This window comes from Lucilia sericata, unplaced genomic scaffold (assembly GCF_015586225.1).
Source record: "Lucilia sericata isolate MDLA Ls3-8-SP2 unplaced genomic scaffold, ASM1558622v1 Contig000235F_arrow, whole genome shotgun sequence".
In the NCBI taxonomy this organism is placed as follows: domain Eukaryota; kingdom Metazoa; phylum Arthropoda; class Insecta; order Diptera; family Calliphoridae; genus Lucilia; species Lucilia sericata.
In genome coordinates this window covers 124,079-151,446 of record NW_023994262.1, presented here as the reverse complement: position 1 = coordinate 151,446, position 27,368 = coordinate 124,079, and the positions used below count along the sequence as shown (strand labels likewise).

Genomic DNA, 27,368 nt, shown 5'->3' with positions numbered 1-27,368 from the left:
AGAGAGTATTAATCTACTCTTTATTTTAGAGTATAGTAAATAATGTTAACGAACTCTTTTAGTAGACACTTTTGGCCTACTCTAGAAGAAAGCAGAGAGTACTGATCTACACTAGAACAGCATAGAGAGTTTTTCTCCATTCTAGAGAAGAGAATACAAGCAAGAGAGATAAAAGTAGGGAGTATTGGTATACTCTATAGCAGAGTAGAGAGTTTTTTCCTACTTTAGAGCAAAGTAGAGAAAATACTGATCTACATTATACAGAATACGGGGTTTTGCTCTATTTTACTATAGAACAAAGTAGAAAGTACTGATCTAAGTACGCTAGAGCATAATAGGGAGGTTTTCTATATTCCACTCTAGAACAAAGTAGATAGTACCGATCTACCGAAATTATATTAATTTTAACATCAGTTATTTCAACTCAATTCGATAAACATTTTTTGTTTGGCTTTAGTCAAAAGCTGATTTAACAGTGATGATCTTGTCGAGAAGAGAGCAGGGAGTATTACTAAGTTTTAGAGCAGATAAAGCAGATTAGAGAGTATTACTATAATCCAGAGCAGAATAGAGAGTATTAATCTACTCTCTATTCTGCTCTAGAGCAGAGTAAATAATGGGAATGATCTCTTTTAGGGCAAAGTAAACACTTTTGGCCTACTCTAGAACAAAGTAGAGAATACTGATCTACACTGGAACAGCATTAAGTGTTTGCTCTATTATATGGAAGAGAATAGGGAGTATTGCTTTAGAGAGAAGCGGTAGAGAGAATAATGATCAACATTAGAGCAGAATACGGAGTTTTGCTCTATTTTACTGTAGAACGAAGTAGAGAGTACCGATCTAATCTAGAGCAGTATAGGGAGTTTTTCTCTATTCTAGACAAAAGAGTACAAAGAAGAGAAGGCAAAATAGGGAGTACTGCTCTACTCTAGAGCATAGGTGAGAGTTTTAGTCTTGTTTAGATCAAAGTAGAAGTAATACTGATCTACTTTAAAGAAGAAAATGGAATTTTGCTCTATTCTGCTCTAGAATAAAGTAGAAAGTACTGACCTGAGTACACTAGAGCAGCATGTGAGTTTTGCTGCTTCTTCTCTTTTCTTCTCTAGAATAAAATGGAGAGTACTGATCTACACTAGATTATTATAGGGAGTTTTTCTTTATTCTAGAGAATAGATATCAAAGTAGGGGGTACTGCTCTACTCTAGAGCAGGGTAGAGAGTTTTACCCTACTTTAGAACAAAGTAAAAAGACTACTGATCTACATTAGAACAGAAAACGAAGTTTTGCTTTATTCTAGATTTTAGAGTACAGAAAGAACCACCTACTCTACTGTAGAATATAGAGTTCAACTCTACTCTATAGTAGAGTAGATAGTACTGTTCTACTTTAGAGTAAAGTATAGAGCAGTACTCTGAAAGTTCTGATTTATTCTAGAGCTAGAGTATATAATATTTCTCTATTGTAGAGTAGAGTAGAAAATGTTGTTCTACTCTATAGTAGAGTATGTTTTTCTCTAGAGTAAAGCAAATAGTATTACTCTACACTTAAGCAGATTTTAAAGTTGTTCTCTAATCTAGAGAGATACTGATCGACTGAAGAGCAGAGTAGAGATATTGTTCTACTCTGCTCTACTATAGCGCTGAGTAAAGATAATTGCTCTGCTCTAGACCCAAATTATGGCATACGATATCTATCGAAATCTCCATTTAGATTCTATTGAGATTTCGATCGATATCGTATGCCGTAATTTGGGCCCTGGAGTTGATTGGAGATTATTGTTCTAATTTAGAGTTCTAGTTACGTATATAGTATCCCTACAAGCAAGAAGATACGAAAACGATACGAATTCGTATTGCTTAGAAGAAAAAAATTATTGCGGCAACAATCATATTCGTATTGCGGAAGATACCTCCTTCGGGAGAGATTGTGCGGCCAGGGGGATACTTCTAAGCAATACGAAAGCAATACTCCTAGAAGACAAAAAAGAGACATTGCTAGATAATCAGCATGGTGAAAATAAGAAGATATCTTCGGATAATCGTCTGGAAGATATATTGGAGATATTCTCCTATTATCTTTAGGAAGAAAAGTATAAGAAATTAAAAAATTGGCAATTTGAAGACACATTTATTAGTGTTAGCAATAAAATATTACAATATGGAAAATATATTAATATAAATATGCCAAATTAACGTTTCCCCAGCACAATTTTGTTTTACCCACAGGAAGATTCTTTTAATATTGATTTCTTTTAAGTACTCTGAAACCAAAACATCATGACTATCCATTTTTTATGTGAAAATAAAGATAAACTTACATTTTTCCAAGCATAAATTACCATTGTAATGATGTCGTCTTAATTTATCGCGTATGAACTTATTGTAGTAAGATTTATTTAAAAAAATTAGTTTTTTTCTTATTTTGAAAATATTTTGAAGTTTGAAAAAAATATTTTTATTGCTATAATATCATCTATGCGATAACATAACGATATCCTAAACGTATTGCGTAGGATGAAAATCCTCTTACAGAAATAAATACAACAATTTGGCAACAAAAAATACTTTACAAAATCAAAAAAATATTAATTTAAATATTTTTATTGTTTATTGCCGATTTTACTTTTAAATATTAACATTGCGATATCAAAAAAATATTGCTCGGATGATTTTCTTCCAAATTATAAAAATTTAATATTGCTTTGATATCTTCTATGGACGATATCTTCCAAATGTTTGTAGGGATTCTAGGGCAATGTAAAAGTATTAATGTTTTGTAGAGAGTATTGCTCAGTTATTTGAAAGTTTCTCTCTACTCTCGAGCAAATCGACTCTAAAGCAGATTAGAAAGATTGTTTTACCTTAGAGCAGCTCTACTGAAACACTGAGTAGAGATTATTATTCTACTCTCAAGCTGATTAGAGAGTATTGTTCTACGTTAGAGTAGATTTGAGAGTTTTAGTCTAATCAAAAGCCCAATAGAGAGGGTGGGGAGTATTGATCTATAGAAGAATATTGCTTTAAACTAGAGCAGATTAAATTGTACTGCTCTGCTTAAGAGAGAAGAGAGCACTTCACTATAGAGATCATTTCTTTACTCTAGAAAAGAATAAAGAGCATTTTTCTACATTATGGCAGAGTACTAAGTAATGTTAATTTTTGAAGCAGGATTTCATTAAGAGAATTTTTTTTCGCATCATAAACCACTGTGCAAACAATAACGTTACACCTATTTAATAAAGTTATTTGTTATGTTTGTATGTATTTGCTAAAAATACTAGTGGTTGTGGTTTTACAAACATTTTCACAAATACCAACTAAACGAAGAAGAAAAAAAAATATTAATCTATGTTTTTCAAACAAGTAAATTAATAAATGAAAGATGAGTGTGGATGAATAAATGCGAACGTGAATGCGTTTAAACATTCATAAACTTTAAAACGAAAAAAAAAAATACATACTATATTAACTAAAAAAAAACTTAAACGTAACAATTGCTTTCATTTTATTAACAATTTAACCTTTCTTACGAAACAGTCTTTGAATCATAACGGTGTAACAGCACATATTGATACGTCAGCAACAACAACGACAGCATCAGCAAACGCAACTGCAACATCAACAGTTACACAGCAAACACGACCTTTAACATTGACCACCACAACAACAGTCTCATCATCATCATCAGCAGCAACTGGAATTTCAAAAGGACTTAAATCACCAAAAACTCCTCATACCGGTAATCATATCACAGCTACTTCTACTCCCATCACTGGAACGCATTCTCATTGTCAACATAATCATACATCGTCATCGTGCAAAACATCACCGGGCTCAAAGTTAACGCCCAAAACACCACCAGTGACACCAGATTCGCCTACAACCTATTTGGATGATGATTTAGATTCTTTATTCTCCTACGGTACCACTACATCAGGACGTTCGACAATGTCTTGTGAACATCCCTATGTGGCCAGGTAAGTTGTATAGTTTTTTCGATTATAAAACCCATAATTTTATAGAATTTTTGTGATTTAGAAATGGCACCACTTTTAGTGGTCGTAAAATGAAATATGTGGTACATTGTTCAAACTATGCCGGCCAGGTGGGTGCCGATTATTTAACGCCCACCCAGAGAGCTCAACGCCAATTGAGGCGCCTTAAAGAACTGCTCTGTGCCGCTCGCCAAGATCTTGAGCAAAAAGATTCCGAAATTTTACGTCTCACGCGCGAAGTGGTCGAATTGCGCTTATTCAAAGCCTCGCTTAGTTCGCCGGAAGAACGTTCAGCTTCTAGCGATGCTGTCACCGTACGCGAAGCCGAACTCAAGACTTCTCAGGATGTTTCACCCATTGTCGATATGGTCGATGATGCACAGAAAACATCAAGCCCTCGTCATCATGCTCATACCCCTTCAGTCATGCTACATCAGCAACATTTGCCACAAAGCTCTCTACACCATCAGCATCAGAACATGTTGCATTTGTCATCCGACATGCAATCATCCTTTGCCGATTCGGGACATTTTGAAGATATGACCTCTTCTTCAGTACATTCCAAAGACTCGTCATCGTACACACCCTCACTGCATACACACGATCAGGCCTGTGGCAGTGAGGCCGCTTCGTGTTCGCCCAATGCATCGGCAGCTTCGGCCGCCACAGTCGAACAGTACGAATTGCAGCGTCAAGAGTTAATTCGTTTGTACGAGCAACGTATTGAGGATTTGATACGTAATCAGGATGCTGCCACCAGCGAAATGAAACGTACGAATTGTGATCGTATTGAGGCTTTGTTGCAAAAGTTAGCCGAATGCAATACACGTTATGCTGACATTGTGCCCGACTACGAACACGCCAAGGAGCGTATTCGTGAGTTGGAAAAACAATTGGAAGAATTGCAGCGCCGTTTGGCCGAACACGAAGAGAAACAGAAACAAATGTATTTGCATATGTATCAGAAGGGTCAAGAATCGGAACGTATTGCTCGAGCTGATCAGGTAGGTTTTCTTTTTTTTAAAGAGTTTCATTTACAATGATTTTTCTTTTACAAAACTTTTGGAAGAATATCTTTTTCCATACATTTTTGTCCTTGATTTGCTTATGGAAAATAATTTTTCTTTAAAAATATTTTCTCTTAAAATATAAAAAAAAAATCTCTTAAATTAAAAAATTTTTTTCTCTTAAAAATTTTACGAAAAATTCAAAACTGTTTCCTCTCATAAATTTAAAAAATCTTTTAAATTGAAAAAAAATTCTTAAAAATTTTTAATTTTTTTTTAAATATAAAGAAAAATTGTTTCTCTTTCGAAAATTTATAAAATATTTTTTTGATTGTAAATAAAAATTTTCAACATTTTTCTCTTAAAAAAATTAAAATTTTTTCTCTTAAATTTTTTTAAAATATTTTTCTCCTAAAAACTAAAATTTGTTCTCTTATAAATTTAAAATTTTTTCTCAAAAATTTTGAAATATTGTTTTTTTAAGATATTTTCTCTTTAATCAGAAAAAAATTTCTCTCTTAAATTAAAAAATCTCTTTGAAATTAAAACGTTTTTCTCTTAAAATTTTAATAAATTAGTTTATCTCAAAAATTTTATAAAAAATTGTTATCTAAAAGAGTAAAAAAAATTTAAAAATATGTTTTTTTCTCTTAAAATTTTTTTTTTTAATTTTACGTTCTCTTAAAATAATGCTTCTTCATTGAAAATTAAAAAAAATCTCTTCAAAACTAAAAAAAAAAAAATTCTCTTAAAAACTAAAAAAAACTTCTCTTAAAAATTTAAAAAATATTTCTCTTAAAACATTTTTTTCTTAAAAATTCAAAAATTTTTTCTCTTAAAAATTTATTTTTTTAATTTTATGTTCTCTTAAAAAAATGTTCTTTTTTTGAAAATTAAAAAATTCTCTTAATCATTTTCAAACAATTTTTTTTTCTCTTAAAAGTTAAAAACAAAATCTCTTAAAAATTTTTCTCTTACAAAAACATAGTTTTCTCTTAAAAATTTTTTTTTATTAATAATTTTTTTCTATTAAAAATTTCTTGAAAATTTAAAAAAATAACATTTTTTTCTTTCAAAAATTTTTTCTCCTAACAATTTAAAAAAAATTTTCTCTTACAAATTTAAAAAAATTTTTCTTTTACAAATTTAAAAAAAAATTTCTCTTACAAATTTAAAAAAATTTTTCTCTTAAAAATTAAAAATTTACAAAATTTTTTCTCTTAAAAATAAAATTTTTTTCTTGAGAATTAAAAAAAAACTACACTTTAAAATTTAAAAATTTTTTCTTTTAAAAATTTGAAAAAAAAAATTTCTCTTAAAAATTTTACAAATTTTTCTCTTCAAAATCTAAAAAAAATTTTCCCTTTAACACTAAAAATTTTTTCTCTTAAAAATTTAAAAATACTGTTCCTTTAAAAATTGGATTTCTGATTCAAGAAACTCTTCCCTAAATAGTATTCTCTATTAAAAATATTTCTCAAAATCACAATTTCCTTTAATTCCAGGCTTTAGAATTGGCACACCGAGCACCACAGAATAAAGTATCGATCAATGAGTTGCTGCATCAATTGCAATCCACCCAGGATGAATTGGAAAACATACGTGTAAGATTTTTCAAAATCTTTATTATAATCTTTACCATATTATTTTGCATATTGCATTTTGTTTGCGTTGTGCCTTGAGTGAAAAATTCATTTTGTTTTCTTAAATTTTCTGTTTTGTCTTAATTTATCATTGTGTGTTTCGTGTGTCTTCTCTAACTATTTGTCACACTCGCTCATGCAATAAGTTTTGAAATTCATCTCACCTAAATGTAATTTTTTTGTGTGTGTTTGTTTGTTCCATTACTATATTTTTTTGGATATAATTCAAAAAGTAGTTAAAAATTCAAAACACACGATATACTTATATCACTCATTATTTTTCGTATACGAAACGATTATAAAAATTTCGATGAAAAAAATAACCAAAAAACAGTTCAGCACCATTAGTATATATAAATTTTAGACGATAAACAAATACATTTTTAATTTGCTTTTTTTGTTGTTGTAACATTTTGAAAGCAAAATTTAATAATGTTTAAATTTGTTTGAATTATTTTTACTCTTGCATAGTATTTGCAATATTTTTTTAATTTTTTTTTATTTTGGTTTAAATGTGTTGGAATTATTTTTAAAAATAATTCTCTTTAAGTTTAAGTTGAAAAAAAAAAAAATTAAATTAAAATTTATCTTTTTTTTATAAAAATAATAAATTAACAATTAACATTTATAATTTAATATTATTTGTCTTAACTTTAAATAACATTATAAAATTAATATTATTGCAATAACATTACTGACCATTTATGATTTTTAATTAAAAAAACATTTTATATATTTAAAATATTTTCATTAATTTCTTTTGATTTAACAAATGTTGGAAGTGTTGGAAAGGTTCAATAATGGTAAATAGTAAATTTTTAGAACTTTGTTTTTTAAAGAGTTCAGAATTCTTTCTATTGAAAACAATCAAATTATAAAAGAATTTTCTAAAATCTCGGTAGAAATTGAATTGTATTTTAAAGAAATATCTTTTCTTTCTGGCGGAGACTTAATATCTTAAGCTGGCGGAGACCCAATTTATAAAGGGTATTCTGGCTATGTCTGGTGGAGACTCAATTTCTTAAAGGAATTTTGTCTCCGTCTGATAGAGATTCAATTTCTTAAGGATTTTCTTTTCTCCATCTGGTGGAGACTCAATTTCATAAGAAATTTCTTTTCTCTATCTGGTAAAGACTTAATTTGTTTAACAAATTTTTGTGTTTTTCCGGCAGAGTCTTACTTTCATAAGAAAATTATGTGCCCGACTTGTCAACACCCTATTTACTGATAACTTTTTGTGTACAACTGACATAGACTCATTTTCTCAAAGAAGTTTTGTGTTCATCTGGAGAAGTCTCAACTTTGTAAGGAATTTTTTTCTCGGTCTGGTGGAGATTCAATTTCTTAAGAGAATTTTGTCTGGCGGAGATTCAACTTCTTAAGGAATTTCCTTTCTTCATCTGGCGAATACTCGATTTCTTAAAGAAATTTTGTCTTAGTCCGGCAGAGACTTAATTTCTTCAAAAAAAATTGTTTTACCTGTCTAGTCGACACTTAATTTATTAAGGCAATTTTGTCTCCATTTAGCGGAGATCCCATTTTTTAAAGAAAATTTTGTGGGCGTCTTGCCGAGACTCAATTTCTTTTCTCTGTCCGGTGTATACTTTATGATATTTGGATTCCTTCTTGCGGAAATTCAATTTTTTAAAAGAAATTTTATCTTTGACTGGTGAAGACTAAATTTCTTTAGATACATTTATCTCCTTCCGGTGGAGGCTTCATCACTTAAAGAAATTTTCTCTTTGTCAGGTGGAGACTATATTTCTTGATGATATTTGGATGCCTTCTTATAGAGACTCACTTCCTTTACAAAATTTTGTCTCTGTTTGGTGGAGACACAATTTCATTAAGAAATGTTTGTCTCCATTTGGTGGAGACTCAATTTGTTTAATAATTTTTATCTCCGTCTGGTGGAGGCTATATTTCTTGATGATATTTACAAGCCTTCATGCGGATACTCCATTCCTTTAAGAAATTCTATCTCCTTCTGCTGGAGATTTAATTTTACAATGAAATTTTTGTCCCCGTTTGGTGGAGACTTATTTTATTTAATAGATTTGATATCCGTCAGGTGGAGACTATATTTCTTGATGATAATTGGATGTCTTCCTATAAGAAATTTTATCTCTATCTGGTGGAGACACAATTTTATTAAGAAATTTTTATCTCCGTTTGGTGGAGACTCAATTTATTTAATAAATTTTATCTCCGTGTAGTGGAGACTATATTTCTTGATGATATTTGGATGCCTTCTTACAGAGACTAATTTCCTTTAAGAAATTCAGTCTCCGTCAGGTGGAGACATAATTTTATTGAGAAATGTTTGTGTCCGTTTGGTGTAGACTCAATTTGTTTAATAAATTTTATCTCCGTCTGGTGAAGACTATATTTCTTGACAGCATTTGGATGCCTTCATGCGGATACTCAATTGCTTTAAGAAATTCTATCTCCTTCTGCTGGAGATTTAATTTTATTATGAAATTTTTGTCCCCGTTTGGTGGAGACTTATTTTATTTAATAGATTTGATATCCGTCCGGTGAAGACTATATTTCTTGATGATAATTGGATGCTTTCCTATAAGAAATTTTATCTCTGTCTGGTGGAGACACAATTTTATTAAGAAATTTTTGTCTCCGTTTGGTGGAGACTCAATTTATTTAATAAATTTTATCTCCGTGTAGTGGAGACTATATTTCTTGATGATATTTGGATGCCTTCTTACAGAGACTCATTTCCTTTAAGAAATTCAGTCTCCGTCTGGTGGAGACACAATTTCATTAAGAAGTGTTTGTCTCCGTTTGGTGTAGAATCAATTTGTTTAATAAATTTTATCTCCGTCTGGTGGAGACTATATTTCTTGATAATATTAGGATGCCTTCATGCGGACACTCAATTCCTTTAAGAAATTCTATCTCCGTCTGCTGGAGATTTAATTTTATTATGAAAATTTTGTCCCCGTTTGGTGGAGACTTATTTTATTTAATAGATTTGATATCCGTCCGGTGGAGACTATATTTCTTGATGATAATTGGATGCTTTCCTATAAGAAATTTTATCTCTGTCTGGTGGAGACACAATTTTATTAAGAAATTTTTGTCTCCGTTTGGTGGAGACTCAATTTATTTAATAAATTTTATCTCCGTGTAGTGGATACTATATTTTTTGATGATATTTGGATGCCTTCTTTAGGAGACTAAATTTCTTTAAGAAATTCAGTCTCCGTCAGGTGGAGATATAATTTTATTAAGAAATGTTTGTCTCCGTTTGGTGTAGACTCAATTTGTTTAATAAATTTTATCTCCGTCTGGTGGAGACTATATTTCTTGATAATATTAGGATGCCTTCATGCGGACACTCAATTCCTTTAAGAAATTCTATCTCCGTCTGCTGGAGATTCAATTTTGTCAGGAAAATATTTTTCTACGTTTGGTGAAGACTCAATTTGTTTAAAGAAATGTTATCCCCTTCAGGTGGAGACTATATTTCTTGATGATATGTGGATGCCTTTTTGCGAAGACTCAATTCCTTTAAGAAATTCTGTCTACGTTTAGTGGAGACTCAATTTATTAAGAAATTTTTGCCTCCATTTGGTGGAGACTCAATTTGTTTTAAAAAAATCTTTAGATAAATTTATCTCCTTCAATTCTTCTGGAATTTCATTTCTCTATTTTGCCGAGACTCAATTTCTTTAAGAAACTTACTCTCCCTCTAGCGGAGAGTAAATTTCTCTAGGAAACCTTTTCCTCGTCTGGCGAAAAATAAAGTTCTTTAAGAAATTTTAGCTCCTAGGAACTTCTACTCTACGTTTGTAAGAGACTCAATTTCTTTATGAAATTTGCCTGCATCTGGTGGTGATTCTATTTCTTTACGAAATTTTGTCATTGTCTTGTGGAGACTTAATTTCTTTAGGAAACCTTGTCTTCAACTTGCGGGCAGTCAGTTGTTTTAAGCAATTTTGCTTTCTCCTCAATTTTGTTTCAATTCTTAAGAAAATATTGTCTCTGGTTTCCGGGGAACTATTTTCTTTAGGAAATTTAGTCTTCGTCTTAAGTAGACACAATTAATTAAAGAAATTTTCTTACTATCTAGCACAGACTCTCTCTCTTTCTCTATTTAAAATTAAAGCACCACGATCTTAAAGCATTTCAAAATCGTCGATCTCCCTCTCCCTGATATTAGTTAACACTTCCAATACTGTTTTCTTTAGTTTAATATTATTTGTTTACACTCATTTTTAGTTAATTAGTTTTCTTAAGTAGTATTTGAAACAAAAAAACACATTAACCTCAAATAATTTAGGAGGGCATGGTTTTTTAGAGAAATTATTAACAAACTTAAACAAAAACTAATTAAACTAACCAATAAATTAAAACTAAAAGTAAAATTTTCTAAAAATTAATATTTTTCTTATAAACAAAAAAGCAAAAAACCTTTAAGCATGCCTTTAATTATATTTTTAACAAAAAAAAGTAGTTGTTGTTAAACTCAAAACTTTATTTTGATTTAACTAATTGTTTTGTTAAATTTTATAAAATCGTTTTTTTTTTTATTTGCTGCATTTTATCTACTAAGCAATTTTACTAATTAAGTGACAACAAAACCCAAAAAAAAAAAATCCTAAAAATAACGTCAAACATTTCTTTTATAATTTTAATTTTATTACAAATTTAATTTTCAAAATTTGTTTATTTGAAATTTCTTTTTTTATTCTTTCGAAAAAAAAAAAAAACAAATACCTACCTACCAACCAAAAAAACAAAAACAATTCCAAAATATCCAATATTTTATAGGCAGCAGAATGTAGAAATGAATGCGGCAATAATCATGCTCTCCTTACTGCAAAAGAGGCAATTTCTTTGTGGGTACTCGGCGCGCGTAAGGTTTGTAAAAGTTCCTCCACTCACACAAAAAATTTAGTTGTTTTTCTTTTAATTTTTTTAAACAAAATTTTATTAAAAATTAACTTTTTAAGTTTATAGATTGGTTTATAATTTGTAATTTTTATTATAATTTATTATGATTTTCCAATTTAAACGCGGTGTTGTGCTGTATTTCCGTTTCATTTTAACACATTTTTTTTCTCATTTGTTCATTTGTTAATCTCATTAAATTTGTTCATTCAAAAAAAAAAAAAAGTAAGAAACCATTATCGGTATTTAGTTTAAACTATAAGTTTATATTAATAATTTAGGAGGTGTGTCCCATTTACTTATATGCATTCATCCATCCTTGTATACATTCATTTAATGGGCTTCTCATCTTATTAAAATTGTGGTGTATTGGTCTCATATGGTCATTATTCGTTCCTTTTTTTTTGCAGTGAGTTAGTTTATTTTATTAAAAACCGAGTTTAAAGCTTTTAAAAAATTTCAAATATTTTGTTAATAGGTTATAAAGTCCTTAAAGAATTTCTATAAAATGCAAAAGCTCTAGATTTGTTATACATTTTATTGAACGACTATAAAAAATAGTCCGAAAATATCATCTTACCGTTTTTAAATTTTAAGCTGTTTATTCGCTAAGAAGCCAAAGTGGTTGATTAATCTAAAGGAAATCGTTGGGTCCTTTTTTAACCTTACCACAAACTAATACAAATATTTAATTTGAAATGTATAGTATATAAAAGTCCACTTGATGCCGTAATAGTCTAGTCTATAGTTTGGTGAACAATCTAGACTATAGTCTAGTCTACAGTCTTGTGTATAGTATAGTCTGTAGTCTAGTCTATAGTCTATTCTATAGTCTACTCTATAGTATACTATTTTCTAGTCTATACTCTAGTCTATTCTATAGTCTAATAGACTAGTCCATAGTCTAGTCTATAGTCTATAGTTTAATCTATAGTCTAGTCCATAGTCTAGTCCATAGTCTAGTCTATAGTCTAGTCCTTAGTCTAGTCTATAGTCTAGTCTATAGTCTTGTCTATAGTCTAGTCTGTAGTCTAGTCTATAGTCTTGTCCATAGTATAGTCTATAGTCTAGTCTATAGTCTAGTCTGTAGTCTAGTCTATAGTCTAGTTCATAGTCTAGTCTATAATCTACTCTATAATCTACTCTATAGTCTAATCTATAGTCTAGTCTATAGTCTAATCTATAGTCTAGTTTATAGTCTAGTCTATAGTTTAGTCTATAGTCTAGTCTATAGTTTAGTCTATAGTCTAGTCTATAGTCTAGTCTATAGTTTAGTCTATAGTCTAGTCCATAGTCTATAGTCTACTCTATAATCAACTCTATAGTCTACTCTATAGCCTACTTGTAGTCTACTCTATAGTCTATAGTCTGCCATAGTCTAGTCTATAATCTAGTGCATAGTCTTGCCTATAATCTTGTCTATAGTTTACTCTGTAGTCTAATCTAGTACTATTCTGTAGTATAGTCCTATAGTATAATCTTATAAGTATAGTCCTATAGTATTGGTCTATAGTATAGTCTATAGACTAGTCCATAGTCTAGTCTATAGTCTAGCTATAGCGTAGTCTATAGTCTAGTTCTATAGTCTAGTCCTATGTAGTAGTCCTATAGTCTAGTCAGAGCTATTCTATAGACTAGTATATAATCCAGTCCATAGTCTAGCCTATAATCTTGTCTATAAGTCTTGTCCTATATTCTAATCTATAGTCATTCCTATAGTCTAGTCAGTCTAGTCTATTCGAGTCTATAGGTAGTCTAGCTCTAGTCTATAGTCTAGTCTGATAGTCTAGGCTATAGTCTTTTAAAAAGTCTATAGTCTAGTCTATAGTCTAGTCTATAGTCTAGTCTATAGTTAGTCTATAGTCTAGTCTATAGTCTAGTCTAGTTAGTCTATAGTCTAGTCTATAGTCTAGTCTATAGTCTAGTCTATAGTCTAGTCTCTACAGTCTAGTCTATAGTCTAGTCTATAGTCTAGTCTATAGTCTAGTCTATAGTCTAGTCTATAGTCTAGTCTAGTCTAGTCTTAGTCATCGTCTATAGTTAGTCATAGTCTAGTCTACAGTCTAGTCATAGTCTAGTCTATAGTCTAGTCTATAGTCTAGTCTATAGTAGTCTATAGTCTAGGTCTATAGTCTAGTCTATAGTCTAGGTCTATAGTCTAGTCTATAGTCTAGTCTATAGTCTAGTCATATAGTCTATAGTCTAGTCTAGTCTAGTCTATAGTCTAGTCTATAGGTCTCGTCTATAGTCTAGTCTATAGTCTAGTCTATAGTCTAGTCTATAGTCTAGTCTATAGTCTAGTCTATAGTCTAGTCTATAGTCTAGTCTATAGTCTAGTCTATAGTCTAGTCTATAGTCTAGTCTATAGTCTAGTCTATAGTCTAGTCTATAGTCTAGTCTATAGTCTAGTCTATAGTCTAGTCTATAGTCTAGTCTATAGTCTAGTCTATAGTCTAGTCTATAGTCTAGTCTATAGTCTAGTCTATAGTCTAGTCTATAGTCTAGTCTATAGTCTAGTCTATAGTCTAGTCTATAGTCTAGTCTATAGTCTAGTCTATAGTCTAGTCTATAGTCTAGTCTATAGTCTAGTCTATAGTCTAGTCTATAGTCTAGTCTATAGTCTAGTCTATAGTCTAGTCTATAGTCTAGTCTATAGTCTAGTCTATAGTCTAGTCTATAGTCTAGTCTATAGTCTAGTCTATAGTCTAGTCTATAGTCTAGTCTATAGTCTAGTCTATAGTCTAGTCTATAGTCTAGTCTATAGTCTAGTCTATAGTCTAGTCTATAGTCTAGTCTATAGTCTAGTCTATAGTCTAGTCTATAGTCTAGTCTATAGTCTAGTCTATAGTCAAGTCTATAGTCTAGTCTATAGTCTAGTCTATAGTCTAGTCTATAGTCTAGTCTATAGTCTAGTCTATAGTCTAGTCTATAGTCTAGTCTATAGTCTAGTCTATAGTCTAGTCTATAGTCTAGTCTATAGTCTAGTCTATAGTCTAGTCTATAGTCTAGTCTATAGTTTAGTCTATAGTCAAGTCTATAGTTTAGTCTATAGTCTAGTCTATAGAATAGATTATAGACTAGACTATCCTATAGTCAAGTTTGCAGTCTAATCTTTAGTCTTTAGATTTTTCGATCTCATCTCTATGAAATATTTTTTCTACAAACCTTCAAATCTTTAGAAAACCTTTATTAAAAGGAAGATCTTATTACGAAGACCTTATGGCCGGAACTCTTTAGCAAACAAATTATAATTTCAATAACAAGGATTTATGATTCATAAGGTCCCCACTAAAGATTGAAATTTACCAACAAACTTTAAAATGTAACGCAAATATAAAAGAATAGTTTGACTTCGATATTGATGTTAAATTCTATTTAAAGTTTTCTCTATATCTATTTCTATTAATATTGTTTTACTTATTGTAATTATAAAAAAAAAAAAAAACTATTTCAGAAATTTCCCGATTTCCAACTAGTATCTAACTATTAAAGTAAATGTTTCTGTTTCAACAATTGATACGTTCGTAAATGCAGTAATTATTCAATTAGCATTGTCCATCAAGGTGAATCTTTATAAATTGATTGGAAAGGGCGAATTCAGACATTCAGATATAGGTATATAGAATTGAAAAAGTTGATCGACTTGGCCTAGATCCAAACTTTGTGTATTAAAAATTAATTACCTCTATCGATTTTGTTTTCTCATTCACGAGGATTTATAGAAATATGATTTCAGTTTTATTTCTATCAAAAAAAATTTGTATTTGAAAATTTTTTTAAATTTTTATTAATTCTTGAGTATTACCAATAAATTTTCAAAATATAAGTTTAAGAAGAATTTAAAAATTCAAATTCAATATTTTCAAAATAAGGATTTTGATACTTGAATTCATCAAAGAAGAAACTGACACTCTTACCGTATCGACTGAATTCGCCCGATAGCCTAATGTGTTAAATTCGCCTAGACTTGTGAAAACAATTTGGATTCACGAACGTATTTAAAAAATTTTTTTTTTAATTTTTTTGTAAATAAACATTATGTACAATATGAAATATAAATATTCCCGGGCAGTTGTCTAAAGGTATGTAAACATATATTTAGTTACAAAAGAAAATATTTATCTAAGTTATATAGGTTTTTTCGAAAACATTTTTTAATAAAAACAAACAACTCAGTATTTTGTGTGTAATATACATAAAACAAAACAAAAAAGTAAACTCGGTTGAAAAATTTGTGTAATTAAAATTGTAAAACATTATATAAATAGAGTTTTTAAAAATAAACTTTTAAATAATTTAGCATGTTTTAAAAACAAAATACATATTACCTACTAATTAATATTGTTATATACATATACAACAATTTATAAAAAAAACTCTATACTTTTTAATAAATAATAACTTATAAACAATTTTAAATCATAATTTACTATTTAGTAATAAATGTTTTAAATATTTTAAACGTATCTTATAAAAAATATATAGAAATTATTAAACTTTTAACAGGTTTCATTATCATTATAATAAATCATTTATAAAACAATTAGCACATTTTAAACATTTCATTTTTGTTCATTTTCTTTAAAATAATAATAAAATCATATTTATCCAGTTATTGTAAATAAAATAACAATTATTTTGGTGTTTTCATTTGTTTAAAAAAAATTAATTACATTTTGTTTTATTTTTTTTTTTTTATTTTAATTAATTATTTTTTAAAGAGTAAATTTAAAATATAATATTTCCCCTTTTATTCTTCCCCCTATTTCTCTTTTTTTTGTTGCCTTCATTTGAAATATTTCAAATTTTGTTAAATATTAATAAAAACAAAAAAAAAAAACATGGCAGACCATTTATCGCCGTTTATTGGAAGCGCAAAAGAATCGCACTCATGTGGATCCCGAAGTTACATTACAATTCCTAAAAAGTGCTGTTTACTATTTCCTTACCGACAAGGAAAACTCCCAAGGGCATTTGCAGGCCATCGAAAGCATTTTGGAATTTAGCGAAGCCGAAAAACAGACCATTAATAAGGCAAGATTTAGCAAATAATTTCAACTGATAAACTACTTTAAAAAAAATTATACAAAAATATTTTAAAAACTTTATTATAAAGATGAATGATAATTAATTATTATTATTATGAAAAACAAGTTAAACTATTAATTAATTATTTAAGTATTTATTTTAATTATTATAATGTTATCATTATGTTTACTATGTTTACTATATTGGTTGTATTTATTTCTATATAATTTCCCTTAAGTTTGTCTCAATTTGTGTGTTGTGTTTTGAAAAAAAGACCTCGTCAAGTGTTTGTGTTGCCAAGGGAAAGTTGAGTGAATCTTAAGTTTCCTATTTTGAAATTTTAACAATTTTATTGGATTTTTTGTTTTGAAAAATTTTTTTATTTAATTAAAATTGTTTATTTTAAAAGGAAACAGCTATTGAGTATTTGTAGTATAAATTGGTATTTAAACAAAAAAAAAAAAAATATTTTGTAATTTTGTTTAATAACTTCAAATACTCTGCCGTATGAAAGGCCCTTATTATTAGGCATGTCACAAGGAGTTTAAGGGGTTAAGGAACAGTTCTGGTACAGTTCTAGCACACTCAGTTCAGTTCTAGTTTAGTTCTAGTTCTAGTTCAGTTCTAGTTCAGTTCTAGTTCAGTTCTAGTTCAGTTCTAGTTCAGTTCTAGTTCAGTTCTAGTTCAGTTCTAGTTCAGTTCTAGTTCAGTTCTAGTTCAGTTCTAGTTCAGTTCTAATTCAGTTCTAGTTCAGTACTAGTTCAGTTCTAGTTCAGTTCTAGTTCAGTTCTAGTTCAGTTCTAGTTCTAGTTCTAGTTCAGTTCTAGTTCAGTTCTAGTTCAGTTCTAGTTCAGTTCTAGTTCAGTTCTAGTTCAGTTCTAGTTCAGTTCTAGTTCAGTTCCTAGTTCAGTTCTAGTCAGTTCTAGTTCAGTTCTAGTTCAGTTCTAGTTCAGTTCTAGTTCAGTTCTAGTTCAGTTCTAGTTCAGTTCTAGTTCAGTTCTAGTTCAGTTCTAGTTCAGTTCTAGTTCAGTTTCTAGTTCATTCTAGTTCAGTTCTAGTCAGTTCTAGTTCAGTTCTAGTTCAGTTCTAGTTCAGTTCTAGTTCAGTTCTAGTTCAGTTCTAGTTCAGTTCTAGTTCAGTTCTAGTTCAGTTCTAGTTCAGTTCTAGTTCAGTTCTAGTTCAGTTCTAGTCAGTTCTAGTTCAGTTCTAGTTCAGTTCTAGTTCAGTTCTAGTTCAGTTCTAGTTCAGTTCTAGTTCAGTTCTAGTTCAGTTCTAGTTCAGTTCTAGTTCAGTTCTAGTTCAGTTCTAGTTCAGTTCTAGTTCAGTTCTAGTTCAGTTCTAGTTCAGTTCTAGTTCAGTTCTAGTTCAGTCTAGTTCAGTTCTAGTTCAGTTCTAGTTCAGTTTCTAGTTCAGTTCTAGTTCAGTTCTAGTTCAGTTCTAGTTCAGTTCTAGTTCAGTTCTCTTTCAGTTCTAGTTCAGTTCTAGTTCAGTTCTAGTTCAGTACTAGTTCATTCTAGTTCACAGTTCTAGTTCAGTTCTAATTCAGTTCTAGTTCAGTACTAGTTCAGTTCTAGTTCAGTTCTAGTTCAGTTCTAGTTCAGTTCTAGTTCAGTTCTAGTTCAGTTCTAGTTCAATTCTAGTTCAGTTCTAGTTCAGTTCTAGTTCAGATCTAGTTCAGTTCTAGTTCAGTTCTATTTCAGTTCTAGTTCAGTTCTAGTTCAGTTCTAGTTTCAGTTCTAGTTCAGTACTAGTTCAATTCTAGTTCAGTTCTAGTTCAGTTCTAATTCAGTTCTAGTTCAGTACTAGTTCAGTTCTAGTTCAGTTCTAGTTCAGTTCTAGTTCAGTTCTAGTTCAGTTCAGTTCTAGTTCAGTTTCTAGTTCAGTTCTAGTTCAGTTCTAGTTCAGTTCTAGTTCAGTTCTAGTTCAGTTCTAGTTCAGTTCTAGATTCAGTTCTAGTTCAGTTCTAGTTCAGTTCTAGTTCAGTTCTAGTTCAGTTCTAGTTCAGTTCTAGTTCAATTCTAGTTCAGTTCTAGTTCAGTTCTAGTTCAGATCTAGTTCAGTTCTAGTTCAGTTCTAGTTCAGTTCTAGTTCTAGTTCAGTTCTAGTTCAGTTCTAGTTCAGTTCTAGTTCAGTTCTAGTTCAGTCTAGTTCAGTTCTAGTTCAGTTCTAGTTCAGTTCTAGTTCAGTTCTAGTTCAGTTCTAGTTCAGTTCTAGTTCAGTTCTAGTTCAGTTCTAGTTCAGTTCTAGTTCAGTTCTAGTTCAATTCTAGTTCTAGTTCTAGTTCCGTTCTAGTTCAGTTCTAGTTCAGTTCTAGTTCAAGTTCTAGTTCAGTTCTAGTTCAGTTCTAGTTCAGTTCTAGTTTCAGTCTAGTTCAGTTCTAGTTCAGTTCTAGTTCAGTTCTAGTTCAGTTCTAGTTCAGTTCTAGTTCAGTTCTAGTTCAGTTCTAGTTCAGTTCTAGTTCAGTTCTAGTTCAGTTCTAGTTCAGTTCTAGTTCAGTTCTAGTTCAGTTCTAGTTCAGTTCTAGTTCAGTTCTAGTTCAGTTCTAGTTCAGTTCTAGTTCAGTTCTAGTTCAGTTCTAGTTCAGTTCTAGTCAGTTCTAGTTCAGTTCTAGTTCAGTTCTAGTTCAGTTCTAGTTCAGTTCAAGTTCAGTTATAGTTCAGTTCTAGTTCAGTTCTAGTTCAGTTCTAGTTCAGTTCTAGTTCAGTTCTAGTTCAGTTCTAGTTCAGTTCTAGTTCAGTTCTAGTTCAGTTCAAGTTCAGTTCAAGTTCAGTTATAGTTCAGTTATAGTTCAGTTCTAGTTCAGTTCTAGTTCAGTTCTAGTTCAGTTCTAGTTCAGTTCTAGTTCAGTTCTAGTTCAGTTCTAGTTCAGTTCTAGTTCAGTTCTAGTTCAGTTCTGGTTCAGTTCTAGTTCAGTTCACTTCAGTTCAAGTTCAGCCCTAGTTCCCTTTAATCTCTGCGACTCTGCCTAAATAATATTTAAAATTATAAAAATGTATTTCCTAAAAATTATATTTAATTGTTTATATTATTTTTTATTTAATTTAATAAAAACAAACAACATAATTTATTAGCTTTAGCTTTTAATACGTCCACATTATATTTGTACTTGTAGCAAAAATAAAAAACGAAATTTTAGTGAAAATTTACCTAAATCCCAAAAAATAAATAACTAAAAACAAAATTGGCCTTTTTTATTACTTTAAACGACATATTAACGAATTTTAAAATTATAAACAAAAATATTATTTTAGCTTTTCATTTATTGTGTTGAAATGATTTTCACAACTTTTAACTTTACACTTAACAAAGAAAAAAACAAAAACGTTGATATACTCGCAGGTCTGTTATAGAAATTTTAACAAATGCGTAACTTAAACTGTTTTGAAAACATCTTTTTTAAGAGTTTTAAAATAATTTCAAAGTAAGTTATTATATAAAAATTAAATAAAATATATAGTTAAACTTTATAAATTATATATAAAAACAAATAAGTAATGAATATACATACATAATATAATGAAACATCTTAAAACAATAAAAATAAAACAAATTAATGTTCCAATGAAAAAAAAATGCAGCAGCAAATAGTAGTGAACTCTAAATGCAGTAATAAAACTAATTATTCAAGGTGTGTTTAATTTCTGTTGGTCGGCATCGTTTTTAAACATTTAGTTATGAAAAGTATAAATTACATTTTTGATTGATTGTGTTGAAGAAGTCTTCAAATTTTGGAAAGAATTTTGTTTGAAAATTTGATTCTATGTTTGATTCTATGTTAAACAAAACAGCATGGAAAATTTAAATTTTAAAATAGTACTAACTAAAAGGTATATCAAAATTAGTACTCTTTTAGACTATAGACTATAGACAAGACTAAGGACTAGAATATAGACTAGAATATATACTACAAGACAGACTAACTATAAACTAAACTATAGACCAGACTGGACTATAGACAAGACGTATACGACTAGATTAGACTAATAGACTAGAATAGACTAGACTATAGACTAGACTATAGACTAGTGATCTATAGACTAGATCTATAGACTAGACTATAGGACTAGACTATAAACTAGACTATAAACTAGACTATTAGACTAGACCTATAGACTAGAATAGACTAGACTATAGACTAGACCTAGACTATAGCCTAGACTATAGACTAGACGACATGACTGCTATAGACTAGACTATAGACTAGACTATAGACTAGACTATAGACTTAACTATAGACTAAGACTATAGACTATACGTATTAGACTAGACTAGAGACTAGACTCTAGACTTATAGACTACTATGACTAGACTATAGACTACAGACTATAGACCTAGACTATAGACTAGACCTACTATAGACTAGACTATGACTAGACATACTAGACTATAGACTAGACTATAGACTAGACTATAGACTAGACTATAGACTAGACTATAGACTAGACTATAGACTAGACTATAGACTAGACTATAGACTAGACTATAGACTAGACTATAGACTAGACTATAGACTAGACTATAGACTAGACTATAGACTAGACTATAGACTAGACTATAAACTAGACTATAGACTAGACTATAGACTAGACTATAGACTAGACTATAGACTAGACTATAGACTAGACTATAGACTAGACTATAGACTAGACTATAGACTAGACTATAGACTAGACTATAGATTAGACTATAGACTAGACTATAGACTAGACTATAGACTAGACTATAGACTAGACTATAGACTAGACTATAGACTAGACTATAGACTAGACTATAGACTAGACTATAGACTAGACTATAGACTAGACTATAGACTAGACTATAGACTAGACTATTGACTAGACTTAGACTAGACTATAGACTAGACTATAGACTAGACTATAGACTAGACTATAAACTAGACTATAAACTAGACTATAGACTAGACTATAGACTAGACTATAGACTAGACTATAGACTAGACTATAGACTAGACTAGACTATAGACTAGACTATAGACTAGACTAGACTATAGACTAGACTATAGACTAGACTATAGACTAGACTATAGACTAGACTATAGACTAGACTATAGACTAGACTATAGACTAGACTATAGACTAGACTATAGACTATACTATAGACTAGACTATAGACTAGACTATAGACTAGACTATAGACTAGACTATAGACTAGACTATAGACTAGACTATAGACTAGACTATAACTAGACTATAGACTAGACTATAGACTAGACTATAGACTAGACTATAGACTAGACTATAGACTAGACTATAGACTAGACTATAGACTAGACTATAGACTAGACTATAGACTAGACTATAGACTAGACTATAGACTAGACTATAGACTAGACTATAGACTAGACTATAGACTAGACTATAGACTAGATATAGACTAGACTATAAACTAGACTATAGACTAGACTATAGACTAGACTAGACTATAGCTAGACTAGAGACTAGACTATAGACTAGACTATAGACTAGACTAGACTAGACTATAGACTAGACTATAGACTAGACTATAGACTAGACTATAGCACTAGACTATAGACTAGACATAGATTGACTATAGACTCGACTATAGACTAGACTATAGACTAGACTATAGACTAGACTATAGACTAGACTATAGACTAGACTACTAGACTAGACTATAGGACTAGACTATAGACTAGACTATAGGAGCCTAGGACTATAGACTAGACTATTGACTAGACTTAGACTAGACTATAGACTAGACTATAGACTAGACTGTAGACTATACTGTAGACTCGGCTATTGACTAGACTATAGACTCAGCTATTGACTAGACTATAGACTCGGCTGTTGACTAGACAATTGACTATCTATAGACTAGATTATATACTAAAACTATAAACTAGACTATAGACTAGTATATAGACTTGATATAGTCTAGACTATAGAATATACTATAGTCTGGACTATAGAATATACTATAGTCTGGACTATAGAATAGACTCTAGACTGGACTATATAATAGACTATAGACTAGAGTATAGACTAGACTACAGAATAGACTATATACTAGACTAGACTGTAAACTACACTATAGATTAGACTATAGACTAGACTATAGACTAGACTATAGACTACACTATAGATTAAACTATAGACTAGACTATAGACTACACTATAGATTAGACTAGACGACTATAGACTTGTGGACTATTGACTACGATGGTCTATTTATCAGAAGTTTTTATATTAGAAAAAGTACCGAAAAGTTCTATATTGCCTGGTACAAAAACTAGTGTATAACAGTTGTTGAATTAATATTTACTCTTGGTGTATAAGAGTAAATATTGCATGAATTCAACCCGTAAAGTCTGCTATAGTTTCTTTTTATATTTTTTGCCTTCAATACGGCCATATGACAAATTGTGATAAGGCAGTTCATATAAGTGGTAATACAGGCTTTCAGTATTTTTTAAAAGTATGCTACTTAAATTTATTACTTAATGTTACAAATGATATACTTGAATACGCTAGCAATACTGTTCTTTATTAAACACTAATAAAATTTGCTTTTCAAACTTATTTTCCCTAAGATATGCCATAGTTTTATCTGTAACTATACGTATTTATAAGATGATAAAGCAGGAAAGCATTAATGGTAATACTGTGTGCTTTGAAAATGTCAATACATGGAGTCATTAGGCTAACGTAGGTTCTCTTTGTTGTTGTTGTTACAAATAGAAGCAGAAACACTGTATACATTTAGGAAAACCGATTTAAAAATGACCTTGACATATATTTTGTGGTGAATTTTCTTGACTTCCAAGGAATTTTACTTATATTTTTTTACTTTTGTGCGTGTTTTACTTTTTTCTTTCATCATTTTAACTCAATTCTCTTTCAATTATTCTATTTAATGAAATTACTTTATCCCTAAAATATACTACAATTTTGTACGTAACACGGCTATGTTCACAAAGCTGATAATACAGTACAATATAAATGGTAATACTGTTTATTACGGTTAGTTGTTTTTTAGCAAATCAATGTGTGAAAAATGCAATGTATGCACTTGAGTATGGAACAATTTTAACGACTTTGAAAAGTGTTTGATTTGTAAATAATTTTCCTTATTTCTTACTATCTCCAAGGTGTTTTAATTTCCCCCACATATTACCCAACTTTTTATTTTTCACCTTATATGTTTGGTCAACTTATGTATTTCTTTATATTTATTATTATAACTTCACCTCTTAGCTCTTTTCTGCACTTGTTCATCAATTTGTCACTTTGTTTTAATTCATTATTTCATTTATTTAAAAAATATAACAAGTAAAAGTAAACAATACTGCTGTTGTTATCATCTTCTCTAACTGTTTACGCTCAAGTGCTGCCAAGTTTAAAACAATCTCACCACAGTTGTATAACATTAACATACTATCTACTACTTTGTAATAGCAACTGTGTGTACTAACTATAGCAGGTATATTTGTTGAGTTGTCAAATGTAAAAAGATATTTTTTCATCGTCTTCTTCATATGTGTTTGCGATACTTCATTTACGGTTCGTTGTTGCTAGTTTTTCGTTGCAAATGCGGCGGCTCTAAAGTAAAATAAATAAAATTTCATGTTTTTTTCTCCACTCCTAACTAAACGTGTGTGTAAAAATAATTTAAGAAAAAAACAGCTAAAACGAGCAAAAAAAAGTTTGTTAGAAAATGATAAATATATAATAATCCTTCAAATAGTTACTACAAAATGAAAAGATACAAAAATTTGCATTTCATGGAGAACGTGTAAATACAATTATTATTTCTTTTTTTTTTTTTGCCTTGATTTGATTTTGTGCTATTTGTTGTTGTGTTGTACGTACAATTTACTTCGTTCGCACTTGCTGTTGATTGTTGTCAATTAATAAAATCTAAAACAACAACAAATTTGAGTAGTGTAGTGGTGATTTTTACGCAAAACAAAAAAAAAAAAAAATAAAAGAAATTAAAGTTTGGTCAGTGAAAAGCGAAAAAAAGTAAAAAAAAAATTATAGTAAAGCGAAGGTGTAAGTGCAAAAAAAGTAAAATTATTAGAAAGAAAGAAGAAAAAAAGAAATTTAGAATAAAATTAAAGCAAATTGTTTGGAATAATGTTTATGGTTTTTGGTGGGTGAAATTCTACTAAAAATTTACATATGATAATAAAACAAAAACAACAATAAATAAAATTAAATTGTTTATATAGTAAAAACCATAAATAACCGTTAGTTTTAGCTGATACGTGTGCTGTACATCAATGAGTTGTGGGGCTCTTTTAAAAAGTCATCATTGGGAATAGTGAGGGAGGAGGCCAAGGAATGGGGTACAACAACTAAGCTGTGTGCTTTTTTAATAAGAAGAAAGTTTGTACTAAAAAGATACAAACAAAAGGAAACAATGTAACGGAGAATTTTTATTTTTCATTAAAATTTTTATAAATTTATGTTTTCTCAATTTCTCTCCCTCCTTAGTTCTATTCTATTCTAGTTTTTACATTAGAAAACTGACAAATTCCCTTAGGAAACTTGAAACATTTTGTTAACTCCTTCTTCTGCCTTACTCATCACTCTTCCCCTTTAAGACTTTATGATAATCTCCCCTCCACTCATCTCTTAATCTTCTGTTTTATTTAAAGGTAAGTTTTTCTCTTTGTTCTTTTTACTTTTTCTTAAAACTTAATTTAAGTGTAATTAAAAAAAGGCCCCCTTTTATGAACCGGTTTCGTTAAACATTCTGTTGCTTTTTTTTTTGTATAAAGATTATTTTGTATATTTATTATTGTTGTTGTTGATTTTATGAGAGAGTTAAGTACAAAAAAAATTACAATTCCTAACAAGCCTCTCATTTAAATATTTGTGTACAATTTATTTGTTGTTATAATGCAGTTTGTTTTTGTAAATCTTATTTCATTTTAATATGCAGTTGTTGTATTTGTTGTTTTTATTTATTTATCTTTTCTTTAAGTATTGTGTGGTCAGTTTTTGTTGTTGTTGTTGCATTCTTAATTCATTTTTCTTTAGTTGTTATTATCTCCTAGAGTTGCCAAGCGTTACTTAAAACACCAAAAACAAAATCCTAGGAAATTTTTATTAGTTCTTATCAGTTTTGTCTTTGCTTTTGTGTGTGTAATTTAAAAATTGCATTTATTTTGTTAAAGACCTTCAAGAGGTCAAAATCATATTATCTCTCAAATTTATAAAATTTAAACGTTGAATAATACTGCCATAGAATTTATATTTTTAGAATTTCCGTTATAGGCATTGATTTTTATTAATTAAATCGATTAACTTTTGTAAAGTTTTTACTACTGACAGATTTGCTAAATCTCTTAAAGTTTATCCCTTCACTATCAGCCAAATGTTTAAAGGAGTTTATCAGCAGCCAAGCTTGATAAGAGAAAGTTTCCAAATACTAGTTTTCTTCTACAGTCTAGATCAGGGCTATTTCCTTTGCGAAATTAATAAAATTTCATGTCGTCTTAAACTGCATAGTCAGCCACATCTTTAGATGTTTTTATCAGTAGACAAGTCTAAGAATGAAGTATTTGTTTCAGAGATACCACGAAGATAACTGATTTTCTGCCTGGCTCCTATAATGTCAATAACTATATACGGAACCGACTCTTTTGGGACAATTCCAGCATCACATCTCTTCGGAGGCTCAAGAATCCTTCCATTGGAAAACTGCATCTGCACAGATGGATTCAAGATCATGAAAGTAGTTGGTATTGTCATATTCATTGAAGAATGAGGAACTAAAATCTCATTTATACTCAATAATGGCTGTAACATCCCTCAAGCTGAAATATTAGCGAACAAAAGGGGGTCAAATTGGTTCAAGTACTATCGGATATTGAATACGAATATCAGAATTTATACAGATTGCCAAGCTTCTATTAAATCCCTGATCGGTGGGTACTTTATATCCAGATTTGTACATGAAAGTCGAATGTTTTTCAACGAGATGGTGAGACAATCAAACATTATCCTCTATTTGGGTCAAAGGTCATGGGAATACATATGAAAATAACATTGTTAAGAGCAGGATCTATGTTGAGTGATTAAGAGCTGTGGTCCGCTTAAGAAATGTATACAAATTGACGAATCCTTCGGCTATGGTTTTCTAGTTATGATATTCAGTAATATGTGCAGAGCTTAGGACAGAATCTTGTACTGAGGAACTGCTAGTTTAAGTCTGCAAGGTTTTGTACCTCACCACGTGCAAGTATTCTTGGTGTGAAACAGGTTTCACGAGACCTCTAACCGTTAAAGATTCGTTGCAACCAAACAGAGCCGCTATTCGTTACCAACTTAAGTTGTGAAGCCCCTTTGGCTATAACGTTGTGGCTGTAGTTCAGATACAAACGATGGGACGATAATATTGACAAAGGTCTGCTGTATGGGCTCATGATATATATCGAGTCATTGAATATGTCACTTCAGAAGTGTAATTGTGGGTTTACGTTCTAGAAACATGCTGGCGTATTAAGTATTTCGAGAATTGGCCCTTTTTCAGCCGCAGTTGGCTCCTGTAATCATTACGTTCATTGACGGTATGCTGGAGTATTGCTAGTTGATAGTAATCCCCTATTCCGATGTTGTTTATTAGAACCTCTATGGCCCTATGAAAAACTACCAAATATAGATATATTTTTACTTTTTTTTATCGAACATCTTTGTGGAACCCCTGAATGGGTAAAATAGCCGTCAGCTCCTGAACAATATTGTCTAAAATTCCTGCAATGTAACATTCTATATAATCTGAAGATAAGTTTGG

The 27,368-nt window shown here is 30.0% G+C and overlaps 2 protein-coding genes across 12 annotated transcripts in view; both read left to right on the top strand.

Annotated features, from left to right (window-relative positions):
* LOC119602498 (serine-rich adhesin for platelets) overlaps nucleotides 1-16,639 on the top strand; it is a 55,297-nt gene extending 38,658 nt beyond the window's left edge. For 3 of the 5 annotated variants that reach the window (XM_037954047.1, XM_037954048.1, XM_037954049.1), the window contains exons 3-7: nucleotides 3,540-3,979; nucleotides 4,041-5,001; nucleotides 6,510-6,608; nucleotides 11,439-11,528; nucleotides 16,407-16,639. In XM_037954047.1, the coding sequence (XP_037809975.1) occupies nucleotides 3,540-3,979; nucleotides 4,041-5,001; nucleotides 6,510-6,608; nucleotides 11,439-11,528; nucleotides 16,407-16,610 (1,794 nt within the window). In that variant the 3' untranslated portion in view covers nucleotides 16,611-16,639. Of the gene's footprint in view, nucleotides 1-3,539; nucleotides 3,980-4,040; nucleotides 5,002-6,509; nucleotides 6,609-11,438; nucleotides 11,529-14,737; nucleotides 15,758-16,406 lie in introns of those variants that run through there. The other 2 variants (XM_037954050.1, XM_037954051.1) reach the window with 2 other exon arrangements.
* A 7,445-nt stretch (nucleotides 16,640-24,084) lies between these two features.
* Nucleotides 24,085-27,368, top strand: part of LOC119602497 (polypeptide N-acetylgalactosaminyltransferase 5) — a 118,580-nt gene continuing 115,296 nt past the window's right edge. The window contains exon 1 of one of the 7 annotated variants that reach the window (XM_037954045.1): nucleotides 24,085-24,171. The gene's annotated coding sequence lies outside the window, so the exon portion shown is untranslated. Of the gene's footprint in view, nucleotides 24,360-24,612; nucleotides 25,228-27,368 lie in introns of those variants that run through there. The other 6 variants (XM_037954043.1, XM_037954038.1, XM_037954037.1 and 3 more) reach the window with 6 other exon arrangements.